The sequence below is a fragment of the Podarcis raffonei genome, chromosome 10 (assembly GCF_027172205.1).
Source record: "Podarcis raffonei isolate rPodRaf1 chromosome 10, rPodRaf1.pri, whole genome shotgun sequence".
NCBI lineage: Eukaryota > Metazoa > Chordata > Lepidosauria > Squamata > Lacertidae > Podarcis > Podarcis raffonei.
Genome location: NC_070611.1, coordinates 59,796,544 through 59,811,040, shown reverse-complemented (window position 1 = coordinate 59,811,040; position 14,497 = coordinate 59,796,544). Strand labels below are relative to the sequence as shown.

The window sequence follows — 14,497 nt, the reverse complement described above, 5'->3', positions numbered from 1 at the left end:
GAAGGATGTTGTGCTGAGAAGGGGCTCAGTTCAGGCATTTCCTTCTCATCACTTTAGGTGTTCAGTGCCAGCAGCAATTTCGGGTGCTGGCATGAAGGTGTCTCCCATTATTCTTGGTTTGGACTCTAATATCCATAATTGGAAGTGAAATTCCAGTGGTTTACATTCAGGGCTATCGGTGCTAAGCTCCAAACCCTTTGGTCAGACTCATACTCCAGCTGGGTCAGTGGGTTAGATGGAGGCAGATTGCACAATAAAGGCCAGCCATGGCGTCACCAGACCCTAGCAAGGGGAGTCCGGAAAGCTGTGCCAGGATCAAACCAAGGTCAGAAGGGATCCGTCTAGTCTAAAAGTAATCCAGGACAGCATTGGTAAGCTTGGGGTCCAGGGTTCAGCGACTGATGAGCTCTAAGAAGGAAGCAGGGGGAGGCAAATGAGTCAGGTTCAGAAGTAAGGAGCTAGATGGTGGATTGTCTTCAACAAGCAACAGACTCCAACTGAAGCCTGATATAGCCTGGACTCCCAAACCATGCCATCATCAGCTTCAGGTGCTTAAGTCTGCTGTAAGAGCCTTTGCTCTTGAGTTTTGTTAGTTACAATGAGCCTTTGACTCAATAATTACACAGCAACACTGCACTCCCAAGTGTGCATTCTCTCACTGACTAGCTGCCTGGGCTGGATCTTCTGGCCCCAATGTCTTTGAAGCCTGAGGGGTTGATTCAGCCTCCCCCTTTGACTTTGCCTGGGCTTCTCTGCCAGGGGTGGCTCAGGAACACACTGCAAGGTCCTTTCAGCATCCCCTAGTAGTAAGCCTAGGCAGAGGCCTTCTGGTATACCAGGGGCTTCAGAACTGTTATTATAGAGGTGGGGGAAAATATTTCACCTTGGGTCAACGATCAGGAGGTCTTGATGATATTGGGTTGAATGCATGTTGTTTTTATCCTTAGCTTGTACAGCAAATTAATTTTTAATTTTATTGTGTAATAGTAAAATGTATCCAGTATCCAGAATCTTTTTGGATGTCTCTAAGTGATATTGGAATAATTATTTTTAAGCACTAGCAAACCAGGGCAAAAGAAGGCAGTGGTGTAGCCAACAGTATCAAGGAGTATAGAGGCAGTACTGGTCTCTTGGCATGTAAGGAGTCAGTTCCAAGGACTCTGTAGCAGGTGGAAAACATGGTTATCAGCATTTGATGCCAATGCCAGGCTTATGGCTGAGTAATCCTGCACTGGAAGAAAGGGGAGATATAATTGATTATAAAACAGAGTTGATCAGAGATGGAGGGGCAGGTCTGACAGATGTTCACAAGAGAGATGTTCAGACTAAAATGCAGAGAGTCAAACACGGCTCAAATAGAAATTTATACTTCCCCACTTCTCTCTCGATTCACCTTACCCAGATGGGCGGGGTACAAATAAATTATTATTATTATTATTATTATTATTATTATTATTATTATTATTATTCAATGGTTCAGCAGTCACCCTTGCTTCAGTTCCCTGACTTGACTTTTTTGCCTGGTGATGCATAATGCAGGACACCCTTCTCCAGCTCTTGAGTGAATTCTTGAGTTTTGGAACATCTGATGCCAAGCTTAAGTGATCATATGATGCCATTATGCATGCTGATTTGAATACATCACACTTATTGGCTGATTATAAATATCCAGTGAAAAGGAGGGAAGGGGTGTTTCATATTTATTATATATCGCATACGGTATCATATGCAGAAGACTAACTGCAGGCAAATGTATGGAATTTGGGTTTGTATCCAGTGTTAGCATCCAGTGCACATATGTGTGCATGCATTTGTACAGTGGGTTTATCTGTTTTAAAGTTATTTTAGTGCTGTAATAATCTAGGGTTACCATATTTCAAAAACCAGGAGCTGGTTACAAAAATGCCAAAACAACGTGGTGTCCATGAAATCCAGACATATGGAACCCTACAATAATCCACTGTAAGCTGTAGATGTACCTGTACCTAGTGCTTAAACAAAAGGGAGACATTTATAGTAATAAAGTAACATCTTTGGGTCTCATGCGTCTTACTGTTAACTTTTTTTGCAATAGTAATACAGTTGTACCTTGGATCCCAAACACCCTGGAACTCAGATGTTTTGGCTTCCGAATGCCACAAACCTGGAAGTGATTGTTTCGAATGTTCTTTTGGAACCCAAATGTCCGACAGGGGTTCCGCAACTTCTGATTGGCTGCAGGAGCTTCCTGCAGCCAATCAGAAGCTGCACTTTGGTTTTGGAAGTTGAACAGACTTCTAGAATGGATTCCATTCAACTTCCAAGATACAACTGTAGTTCAGTTAATGCAAGATGACTGTGCATTGCATCAGAACTTAGGCACCTGTACTTCCAAGCAAACATGCATAGAACTGGATTCCAAGATTCACTTAGCTTGGGCGTGTTTGGGAAACATAAACTAAATAATGATCTTTTGCTGGATGTATTCTTTGTGTTGGAACTCTGCAAGTATCTGAGCTACATAAGATCTATTTCAGTTCATGTCCTAAGCAAAACAAAAAGGATGGTGTGATCATGTTCAAGTTTGATGCCTTGCTGCATGGTACTTGAAGGCATTTCTTGACCAAACCCAAAGTGAGTTGAGTTGCCGCTTGATCCTAGTTGGCCTAGCAAAAAGTTGATCAGGATCAGTCTAGTTTTTCAATAAGATATGTATTTCATAAATTGCTGCAGGCTTTTAAATAGTCTCTCACTAGTCAGTTACCAGTGGTGAATCATCATCTGTTGGCGATGGGAGCTTTTATAAATTGTTAGACATTTTGTTCTGAGTGTACTTTCAGGCGGTCTGTGTGCTACACATAACTTGCTAATATAGGCATTTGCTGACGAGCAATAGAAATGTTTGCTGTCTAGTAGCCTTTGTGATCTTTTTTTGCTTTAAGTTCAGTGATGCGGAGAAAGGATTTATTCATTTATATTACTGAATTATCTGTATACATAATGGACTATTCAACACATCTTTACTAATCAGATGCTATGAATATTCTCTGAGGATTATCCACGGAGTTGGATAAGACATTCTATTAATGGTCCAGCTTCTGCTGCAGGTACTGTTGGGAAAAACATTGTAGCTATTGGATATAGGTTTATTGACAATAGTAGCAAGAGGCCTGCCTATGTGGTGGAATAAGCCCAAGAATCTCCACCCTCCATAGTTGATATTTCAGTCTGCCTTATCTCTTGAAACCCGTCTCTGCTTACCCCCTTATCAGACTCTGAGAGCAAGGGTATCCTGTGGTTCCAACTGACGTAGTTACACCATAGATGGAGGGGATTGTCGGAAGGCTCCATGGAGACACTTAAGATATTATGTCAAACCATGGTTTGCACTAGCAGTGGTTTTGCCTCCAAGCTTAATTTACTCTTATCTCACCTTCCCTGGAAATCTTCAGGTGAGAGCCCATGCAATGGCATTCAAAAGTGTGAGGTGGTTTGTGCTTGCATAGAGGTACTGTTATGTGAACTGGCATCTGCATGTGGGGCAGGAATGGGAAACCTGTGGCCTTCCAGATCTTGTGGGATTACACATCCCATCAGCCCTAGCTAGCATGTGTAGTGGTCAGGAGTAATGGGAATTGCAGCCCAACATCATCTGGCGGGCCACAAGTTCCCACCACTCATTCGGGATCTGTATCACTGAGTGTGGCAGCTAGAACTAGGCTGCTGCAACCATGGAAGTGGTAGTAGCTCCATATATAGCCTTGATACACACTGAATCTGCATAGAAGCCTGGTCTAGTAGCAGCCCAGTACGCCAGTTCAAAGCAAAACATAAAGGTCATCTTAACCTTAATTATGACTGAGGAAGAACTTCAGCAGATGCGAGAATATTCAGATAGTATTTCCCTTGGTGTACAGCTTGACTGTGCATTTTAGAACCATTTAATCCAAGCACCCCACTTGTATTCTTGTATTTTTTACACATACTAAGAATGGAATACATATCTATCCAAGACTAGGCCTTGAAGGAGACCTGTGTAGTAAAACCAAAGCACCATTGCATTGCCACTTTAAAGAAAAACCTGTGTGCATTGTTACACTACATGGATTTTCATGGATCTCTTTCCCAAAAATACTTTTAAGGCATTCAATTTGTTGGTTGTTTGGTTTTTTGGGTAGTGGGGGGGGAGAGAGAAAAGTTGTCTGGGGATACTATGGAATATCTTCAAACAAGATGAGTCTTCATGTACAGATGGGCACCATGTAACATGTATATGTGATGTACTTTTAACCCTTTTCACACTGAGTATACATGTTTCTTCCTGTTGAGAGATTCACATTGCTCATTCACACACTATTTGCAAACTGATGTGCCTCCTCCCTTTTAACTTTGGTCTGTCCTGTGTGTTACTGCTCTAGTTCTGTGATGGTCCCTTCTAAAAGCTGTTCCCTTCCCAGACCTTATCTTCGTAAATGAGAACTGAGGCTTTCCCTCTCCATTATATGTGCATGTAGATCTGATTCCAGTGGGTTATGAATGTCCTCTTTTTTATAAATTCAGTCGCTCCTTATTACACAGTGGCATTTTTCTTTCACTTCCATTCTACTCACAGATTAGTCAATGGGCCACAGGTCTTTTTGTAATATATAGATCACTGGGGGTTAACAAAGCACCATGGACTGCACTACTCAAGCCCCAATGATCAGCTGGTTGCTGGGGCTTCTGTACACAGCAGCACCCAGATCCTCATCCCTATTCTGTAAGATTATTCATCTCTTTTTGTATAATCTACCGCAATAATTCCCAAACCGAGGAATTCATTGGATAATTGATGGTTCCCATAAGTGCCAACCCATAGGAAGAGGCTATTCTCTGCATCAGAGTGTGTAAGTTTAAGAAGTATTCCTCCCATTTTATTATTTTTTAAAACAAACTACCTCTTTTATCAGAAATTTGGGAAATGTTAATTTACTGTGTTATATCTAATTAATTGCCACATACTCAAACTTCTCCCCCCCATCAAACAAACAAACATATCAGTGGGGCATAGTCCTCAACTTTCTGTCTACCCTTGATATTGGCAGGGCCAGAAATACAAACTATGCATGAATATGTGTAAAATACCGGTCAAGGCTTTGGTTAGACCCATGATAGGGGAACATTTGGCCTTCCAGAAGTTGCTGGACTACAGCTCTCATCACCCTGACTGTTGGCCATGTTGACTGGGGTGAATGAGAATCCAAAAACCTTTGGGTCAGGGGGACAACAGTTTCTGTATCCCTGGTTTAGTCTAGGTTTGTTTGCCCATCATAGGCAGTCATTCCTGTTTTGTGCCATGATCTGCCTTTGTTTACTAAACACATAATACTTGCCACTGTCAACCCACTTCCTTGGACAATGTCAAAAAAACCCCACATGGAATGTGCCAAGCTAATTTTAAAGATGGCCTTTTAAAACCTATTTGCTCTCCTGGTCTTTTAGAAACTTAATGTTCTCCACCCTCCTCTTAGTGCTTTTATCTCTTAACTGCACCACGTGACCTGGAGGGTGAAAAGTCACCAAGCACAAGAAATGTCAAATGCTGGCATTTCTCCATTATCCCAGTAACTTTGTGGCCCACACTGTTCCCCTCCCAGTGCCACAGTCTGCTCTTCTCCATTATTCGTGTTGACAAAGGATGTTCCATCTGTAGACTGTTCCCCTTGTTTCTGCTTCTCCATTTCTTGTATTATTATTTTCTTTTCTACTTCTTCTTGTTGTTTCCTTTCTTTCTCACTCTTGTGCTTTTTTGTCCTTTTGCTTGTCTGTTTATTTTCACCCTGTTTCTCCTCCTCTCTTCCTCTCCACTTCCAACTTCCTCTTCCCTTCCTTTCTTCCTCTCCCATCTTTGGTTCTATTGAAGTTGAGCCCAATGCCGGGACACCACGCCGTAGACCTCTCTCCTTCTGCCCTTGCTGTGCCCATGAAGGTAATGTAATTTCTTGCATCCCCTCCATTCCGTTCCCAAACTGCCATTGGATTGGTGTAGAGACACTAGTGAGCTAGCAACAATATCAAGTGGCTCACCGCCAAACTCTTCTTTCCTTCAATCTCAAAGAAACCCTCTATAACAACCTTGTTATGAAGTGTGTCTGGCAGGATCGTAAAGGTACAGTATCCTTTTATCAGCTGTGCATTGTGGGGATAAGGATAGTCTTGAAGTTTATTGGCGCAATTGATCAGAAATGACTGAGGTGGCATCAGTTTCATGCCTTAAGGGTTCTGTTTGGCATGTTGGATGATCTTGCAGGGGAGTGGGGTGTGAGTCTACTTCCTTTAAAAAAAAAATACACATGGGTTAAAGGCATACTGTCTTTTGTAATGACTGGTTTCCCCAACAACCCTTGACTTTGAAAAGGCACCCTCCTGATCTGCCATAATCGAGACTGGTCTCCTGCAGTCCGTATCTTGCTAAGCATCTTCTTTATCCCAAGTGGAACCAGATTCCCACTGAAGTGTTTCCGTTTCCCAAGGCATGGGGGAAAAGGGGTGGAATGTGACCGCCATGTATAACTTCGGCTAACCACTCTCTCTGCTTTTCATGGTGTGCTTTCATCAAGTGTTCATCTTTCCTCCCCACCCCTGCCTCTCCCTCTGCTCATTGGCTGTCTAAAAATAATAATAATAAATATATCTACATCCCACAAATGAACAAAAGTTTCCATAGGTCAGTGTTGACATGTATTTGGCTGTTTTGTGCAGAAGTTTCTTTTCTGATTATCCTCACAGTGGAAAGGGTGGGGAGATTCCCCAGTGCTTCTCATGGCTCCAATGCACTGGGCATCTGCATGTGTAAGCTGCTTCTCTCTTTCCACCATGGCTATGAGGGCACCTTGTGCAGAGATGCTCAGAGAGGCTTAATTGGGACCAAGCAATGGATAGGTATAGCCATCCACAGCCATGATTGGCTAGGGTGAGATTTTCGTACTGTGTATGTTTGCTTCTTGTGTTGTGGAGCTGTGTTGGTGGTTTTGGAAGAGGAGGAGAATTCTCGTTACCTGAGAATAAGTGGTAGGATCAGGGCCACCAAGAACCTCTGGACCACTTTGTTTTCTTGACTGTGATGGGAAATAATGTCTTGCTGCATAAAGGCATCCTCAGTTACAAATGACGCATTAGTCAGTGCCATCCAATACTGACAAGCACTACCAGGAACAGATAATAATGCTTTGGTAGCTGGATCTGACTTGGTAGCTGACCATCCCCATTCTAGAGTGTCTCCATAACCCCATAAGAGTCTGCCTTTTTTAATAATTAGAATAGTGTCTAATACAAACATTTTGCCATTTGCACATAAGTAGGCACAAATTTTGCATCATATTTTCCTTAGACTAGATGTTCCCTTTAGTTTTATATGAGATGAGAACTCATCTATGGTGTGGATGAGAAACAGGAGTTAACCCTGTGGTGGTCTGCAACTTGACTGTGTTCTTTCCATATACCAGTTTCCTAAACTATCAACACCTCTGAAAGGATGGTAAAATCTGATAGGTACAGGAAACAGCTAGAATCCCTCTGGGCCTACAGTGGTTAGGCCAAGACCCTGATCATCTGGAGCACATAAACAGGGCTTCACTTGCTTCCAAACTGATTTTTAGGATCTGAATCCAAACAGCTACCCATAAAGAGCTGCATATTTCATTACTAGATATGGGTTGTGGATGTAGCTCTCTAAAAAAACATAAAATGGCTATGCTGTTTATTTCATATCAGGCTTTGCTACTGGGTCTACTAGCTTGGTTTTCATTGATTAAGCTTTTATTGAAAAACAGTCATACCTTGGGTTGTGAGCACTGCGGGTTGCGTGTTTTCGGGTTGCGGACGGCGCCAAACCCGGAAGTACCGGAGCGGGTTACTTCCAGGTTTCAGTGCATGCACAGAAGTGCTGAATTGCTTTACATGCGTGCGCAGATGCGGCATTGTGGGTTGCAAACGTGCCTCCCGCACAGATCACGTTCACAACCCGAGGTATGACTATACCTGGGAAGGTACCATGCTTCCTCTTCCTTTTTATGTGAACAGATTTTCTTCTTGTGCTTTTCTACCATGAACTAGTGGTCTTGAGCTGGTGAACTTCAACTGATTGAACCTGTATTTATGCCACACATTATGTGTTTTTTGTTTAAGTGAGGGATCTCTAGCAGACACATTGAGGCAGATCTGCCTGGTGTGACTGATAAAGCCAAGAGGAAGGGAAATTATTGATAGCAGTGATCAGGAACTGGTTGCTTTCAGTCATTAAGTTAATGCAGGTGGCTTGAAAAGGAGAGAGCACAGCATGTAAGACTACAATACTGGTAGGAGCCAGAATCAACTCTGAAACAGTCCACCAAGGAACTGTTCACTAATCGCTCTATAGTTATATGTAAAGTGGACAAATGGGTGTTGAGTAAGGTGTGAGTGAGAAAACATGGCTTGAAACAGGTAGGCTTTGTTGGAAAGTGTTGGAAAGTGTCAGACCTATGTTTGAAAGTGTCCAAATTGAAAAGGACAACAGAAGAAAAATACTGAAAAGTGACTGTAATTATGGCTATTGGTTTGGCGGGAGATGTGATGGGGAAGGTAGATTCAGGGCACATGGATCCAGTGGGGGGTTTTTTTTGTTTCTTTTACTGGAGGTGACCCTCCTTCCTGTGTGCCATAGACAAACTAAACAAGCAGATCTGACAAGAGTGCTCTGGCAGCATCTAGCTCAGCTTTCTTTGCACATTTTGCCCCACTCCCATTTTTGTTCCTGCCTGCCTGCCTGCTGGATTTATGGAAATGGCGGGAATCTTTCTCCAAGCTGACCTAAACTGTTCTCTTGGCAGGCATGGGGAAGAAGGACGACCCCAAGCTGATGCAGGAGTGGTTCAAGCTGGTGCAAGAGAAGAATGCCTTAGTGCGCTATGAGTCGGAGCTCATGATATTGTGAGTAAGGAGAGAGATTTCTGCATGCTTGGTCCACGCAGAGAAGGGGAAAGACGAGGCAACTATCCCCAGGCAGAGATATGTTATGGAACCTGTTTCTGTCTTCACCTTTGCTGTGATGACAATGTACAGATGGGAATCCTGTTGCTCTGGAGACCCATAGGCGCCCCAAGTAAAATAAAATTTTGTAAGATTGATGATCTGCTGCTGAGACCTGGTTCTCTTAGCATTTCCTTCGCATTCATGATTCCAAATAAGGTCAATGTAAGAAGGAAGATCTTGTCCCTTGCAGCTCAGCCCTGATGTGCAGTGGGCAGTAGGGGCCAGATGGAGTGACTTGGCATTTTCCTGTTACTTTCTCATCTGCCTTTGTGACCATTCCACAACATGGGTTTAGGTGAAAAACCAACATGTATGTTCATCAAAGGAGGTTGTTCTGAACAAGGTTCTTAGTACAACTGAAGGGTTGCCTTACAATCAGTACTGAAAGGGAACACTTTACTACCTGAGCATGTTAGATTTTTAAGCCAGTAGCTTAGACTGCTGCTGAAACAACCCAAACCAGACATTTGCCTATTCTTCTCTCCTTGCAGCGCTCGGGAGTTGGAGCTGGAGGACAGGCAAAGCCGACTACAGCAAGAACTTCGGGAGAGGATGGCAGTGGAAGGTAAGTCTCATCGACGTACTCTGGTTCCCAGTAGAAAGCCCCAGCTACTTCCTTGGCTAGTTTGACAAGCCTGCTTGCCCCTTTCTTTCCTAGATCACCTAAAGACAGATGAAGAGTTGTCAGAAGAGAAAAGGATCCTGAATGAAATGCTAGAGGTGGTGGAACAGAGAGATTCTCTTGTGGCCCTCCTCGAAGAGCAGCGACTCCGGGAGAAGGAAGAAGACAAGGACCTAGAGGCAGTCATGCTGTCCAAGGGATTCAACTTAAACTGGTCCTGAGCTTAGCAGCGCACTCGTCTGCCGATCTGCGTTGTCCAGTTGGCATGTGCCAAGTTGGCTGGAGCTGCCTGGATGGAGGAGATACCTTGGCATAGAAACCTCTTGAGGGTTCTTGCAGCGCCTGAGTGCTTCTTCCTGAGAGGGGGTTGGATCAAAAAGTGCTGAGGCCTGTATGAGGCCTGCAAACCCCAAGCCTGAGGTGGTCAGCTGAGGTTGTGTGCCTTCCTCAAGGACCTGTGCAAAGAGGCCATTGAGTTTTTGCGATCTCTGAGAGAGGCTAAAAAATGAGATGAAAACATTTTATTAAAAAAAAAAATACACCACAACTTTAACCAATTCAGGTGGGCCGTAGCTTGTCCGTTTCATATTTACTTAGCTGGTTGTGTTCTTGTTTTTGTTTTGAAATACAAAGGCGAGAAGTGGCTACTCTCTTCTGAAGCATCACCCTGCAGCAGCCCACGGGAGAGCAAACCACTCTGTACCCCAGAGCACACTGTCTGTATGTTTAAGGTTCTCCTCACCAAAGAAGCCTGAAGCTGCCATTATTGTCTGGGTATGGAGGAACCCTGAATTCAGAGAGGACTGGAGACTTGGAAGGCTGGCTGACATGAAATACTTGCCCTGTGTGGTTTCTACAGAAGATACAGGCTCCAGGGGACTAGCTCTCTTTGCTGCAGCCTCCACAAGTTGCCATTGTTCTAAGAGGGGAAGAGTGTGTAATCCACCCCCTTTCTGCCATGCAGTGCTCTGGACTGAAAGTCACAGTTTTTCCTGTCTCCATTGACAGTAGACTCCTCTGTTGTGAACCTTGTGACAATTTTGACACTGGAAAGTGCTGATTTTGAAAATGGGTTACTTATGAAGCAGTTTGCAGGAGCTCTTGGATGAAACCCCTTGCTTCGAATCCCCCAAGAATGGACTCTCAATGGGTTTTTGTTTTTTGCGTATATATCTATATAGATATATATATCTTTATTATTTTTTGCACGTTGGAAATGAAGCAAAAGACCTACCCGGGCCCTTTAGTCACTTTAGACCCTTTAATGTCTATTAACTTATTTTTTAATACTTGAAAGATTTGGGTTTTATACCTTTTTAAGAAGTGAGCAAATGTTTGAGTGGTGAATCTGTGTGCCTGCTGCATTCCCCAACCTTTTTCTTTTGTTGTTCTTATTTTTAATTTGCTGTTCTCCCTTTCCCTGTACCTATTTATTAGAGTTCTATTAATGCTGTTACAGTTACACGCTACTTTTGATGTGGAGAGGAGATGCTTTTATGTACTTTGGACTTTTCCCTGCACCACGTTGAGGGGCAACCCTAGGAAATATGCAGGCAGGGTTCCCAGGTAGGGTGTCTTCTCAATTAAGCTGCATCCTCACAAAGAGAGCTCACAAAGCTGAGCGGTGATGGCAGACTTTGCTCCTGCACTCCATATCCTCTGTTCCTGAATGGCAAACCTGTGCTTATTTTAACTACTGCTGTTTAAGGTTTTTGTACTTATAATTGTGGCATTGCCACTTTACCCCATGTATTTAAAAAAAACCCACACATGCTGGCTCTGTAAAAATCTGCCTCCCAATGGAAGGATTAGCACAAGCCCCACTGGTTTTGTCCTAGGCCTTCATTCAGTTGGCTCAGAAAAAGGTCTTACAGTGCAGTAGCAAATAGGAAATAACACAGAATAGACTCTTGTCTATAACCAGCTGAGAGGTTCCATAAGCACACCATGTCTTTCACAATAACTTTCTCAAAAGTGCCGACCTGCCACATACAGAATTTTCCATTCGCATTTTTTAGCTCCAGTTGGGCTTAGTTTAAAGAAAGAAAGCTGTAGTTCTAGTCTCCAAACAAAGTGCAGATTATTTTTTTAATGAACTTTTTTTTAGGGAAGCAGTCGTCCCAAGAAATAGGCATGTCCTTTAAAGCAGCCACCATCTTATCTCTGGGTTTCAAAACAGGAAATGCTGTGTTTTCAAAACAGGAAAGCTAGAGAGAGAAAATGGGGAAAGGTTTTAAAACACCCATCCACTTCCTTGTTTAATAAAATGTCAGTACTGATGACGCTGAACAGAAAGCTGTTGAAACAACAGCATGTGTTGAAATGTAGTGTCAGAAGATTTTGTGCCAAAGGGGTACCATGCCTGGCATTTGTTGAATATTAAGATATTGAAAGATTGTGATGCTACACTGGCAAAATTGATACCACATATAGTCCCAGAACAAGCAGGACTTGTGTGTTAATGGTTCATGAGACTTTGGGGGGAGGTGTTCACTAGGAATGGTGTTTATTTGTAGCTTTCAAAACAGAGGGGACTAATCTCTGGCTTTCCTAATATTACTGGACTACAATTCTCATAATCCCTGGCTACTGAGCATGCTGGATGGGGCTGATGGGAGTCCAACGGGAGTAAAAGGTTAGCCACCCCTAATTGAGGAAGAAAAAGAACATATAACTTCAGTTGTCTCAGACATCTTTGACATCCATAGAGACCAACAGGGGAGTGTATGGCAAAATGGAAGTTAAGCTCCCCTTCGTTTAGGATGGAGCTAGAATTCAGTTGTTAAAATTTGGTGTCTAGCCACATGAAAGACTCAAATCAGAATTTGCATTATTTTGCTGTGCCTGGTGCAATTTATAATGGAACTGAGAAAATGGATTGTTCTGTAAAGTGGTCATAATTTAACTCACTTCTATCTGTTCTTTGAATTTTTCACTGTAGGAAAACGTTGACACGCTAAGCTTCTTCCTAAGCTGCCTATAGCTGCATGTGGAATGAGAGTAGAACAGTCTGTCTGAGAAAGTGGAAGGGAAAGTTCTTTCCAGCTCCAGTGCAGCTGTGTAGCTCTGCCTCTAGTTAGCCCAGACTTCTTTGGCGCAGCTAAGACTCCCTTGCAGAGAGAGGAGAGGGGTTTTAGAGCCCATGACAGCACCAGCAGCATTAATCATATTTCCTCTTCCACTCTTAACATTTCCTGTAATATGTTGTGTTGATTGTGCTTGATCCTGCTGTCAGTCAAGAGGTTTCTTTAAATGCAGTGTCTGGTCCTCCTTTTATGACACGGTGCTAATGCAGAAGTAACAAGCACACCTGCTGCATCCTCTGGGTTTTTAATCTGTTTTTTAAAATACATCCAGGTCAAAGGCATTTTAGAGCATCGACAAATATATCCAGAGTTGCATGACCCAGTAGCACAAATTCTTTTTATGGCCAAAAAAAAAAAGTTGACACCCTCCCCGCAAGGTTTTAAGAAAATGTATTTAACAGAATGTTTACATTTGGGCCCTGAGACGAAAGTGGTGTATTAGTTTTCCAACCTCATGTTTAAAAAAGAAAATGCTGTGATTGTTTGCAATAAAAATGTACCACGAAACAGTCTGTTTGATATGAAGAGGTAGAGGAGGGTATTTCTCTCTCGGTGCATGATAAGAGGACAGAAGGCTTCCAAAGAACTGCTGCCTTCAAGAGCACTAGCAGTGGCGCTTCATAAGCAAGGAAGGTAGATGAGAATGTCACTAAAACTATTGGAGGAAGGGATGTCATGTTTTGATGGCATTGCAGTAATTTAATTTTATACATACATACATATATATATATATATATATAAAGAAGTATGTATGTGAAACAACCCTGTCCCAAGGAACTGTGGTATCTTCCCCTTGGGACAGGTGGGAACTCTGATATTCAGACTGTTTTATTGTTGGCGTGTGTGCAGTGTAACAGGAAATTGTGTACCGTACCTGTTTTCATGTCTAAAACATCCCAACCCCTGTTCTACTTCCTATTTTTGGTTGCATTTCATTCTGTACGTTCTTATGCACACTTGCTTTGTTGGTGTTGAGAGTTTAGCACCTCAGGTCACCAACGTAACTAAAAAAAAATAAAAAAAAAATAAATAAAGTCATTAATTTTTTCTTACTTCATTGGAATTTGATTTTGCTTCACGGTTCCCGCCAACAGCAAATTGTTGGCGGCCCTATTCTGCACCATTTCCAGTTCTACACTATGCTTTTTGAGATGTACTAACCAGAGCAGTAAACACAGTTGTGTACAATGCTGCCATTTTGCTCCTGCAAGTCTTACACTTGTGCAACAGAACTTCCCCTTCTTCTCTCCCCTTAAAAATCTGTTCTAGGGGGTTGGCGGACCATCTGGAACAGTTTTCATTTAGGGGGGGCAGGGATAGGAGAGGAATTAGAAGTCCTATTGCATGAGCAGAATGTCAATAGCACCACTATAGCACAAACCCAGTATTACAAGTTTGAGAGCACCATAGACTTTTTATCAAGACACTATACCATATTGGCAATTTTATTTTCTATTGCTTTCCTAATTATCCACCACAACTCGTATGATGTGTTTCCAGTGTTTCATTGGTGGCTTAAGTTCTATAACATGGTGGACGTGTCATTTATATATATAATACCCCAAAGCAAAAGAGGATGTATCTCAAGATGCTGAAAAATTTGATTTTGTTTTCAGAGCAGCCCAACATGCTATGGCCAATTTTTTACTTAAAAGCTGCCTTCAGAGCATATCAAAACAAATATAATAAATCATGTAAATAGCATATACACGCAACTCCTGCTTAACCATCACAATGTGTCCCCTGGAAGTTGTTCACA

At 42.6% G+C, this 14,497-nt stretch overlaps 1 protein-coding gene across 13 annotated transcripts in view; it reads left to right on the top strand.

The window, feature by feature from the left end:
• MICAL3 (microtubule associated monooxygenase, calponin and LIM domain containing 3) overlaps positions 1-13,790 on the top strand; it is a 187,220-nt gene extending 173,430 nt beyond the window's left edge. For 8 of the 13 annotated variants that reach the window (XM_053405208.1, XM_053405217.1, XM_053405216.1 and 5 more), the window contains 5 exons: positions 5,882-5,947; positions 6,077-6,127; positions 8,829-8,928; positions 9,522-9,595; positions 9,689-13,790. In XM_053405208.1, the coding sequence (XP_053261183.1) occupies positions 5,882-5,947; positions 6,077-6,127; positions 8,829-8,928; positions 9,522-9,595; positions 9,689-9,873 (476 nt within the window). In that variant the 3' untranslated portion in view covers positions 9,874-13,790. The remainder of the gene's footprint in view (positions 1-5,881; positions 5,948-6,076; positions 6,128-8,828; positions 8,929-9,521; positions 9,596-9,688) is intronic. The other 5 variants (XM_053405214.1, XM_053405215.1, XM_053405221.1 and 2 more) reach the window with 2 other exon arrangements.
• The last annotated feature ends 707 nt before the right edge of the window (positions 13,791-14,497 follow it).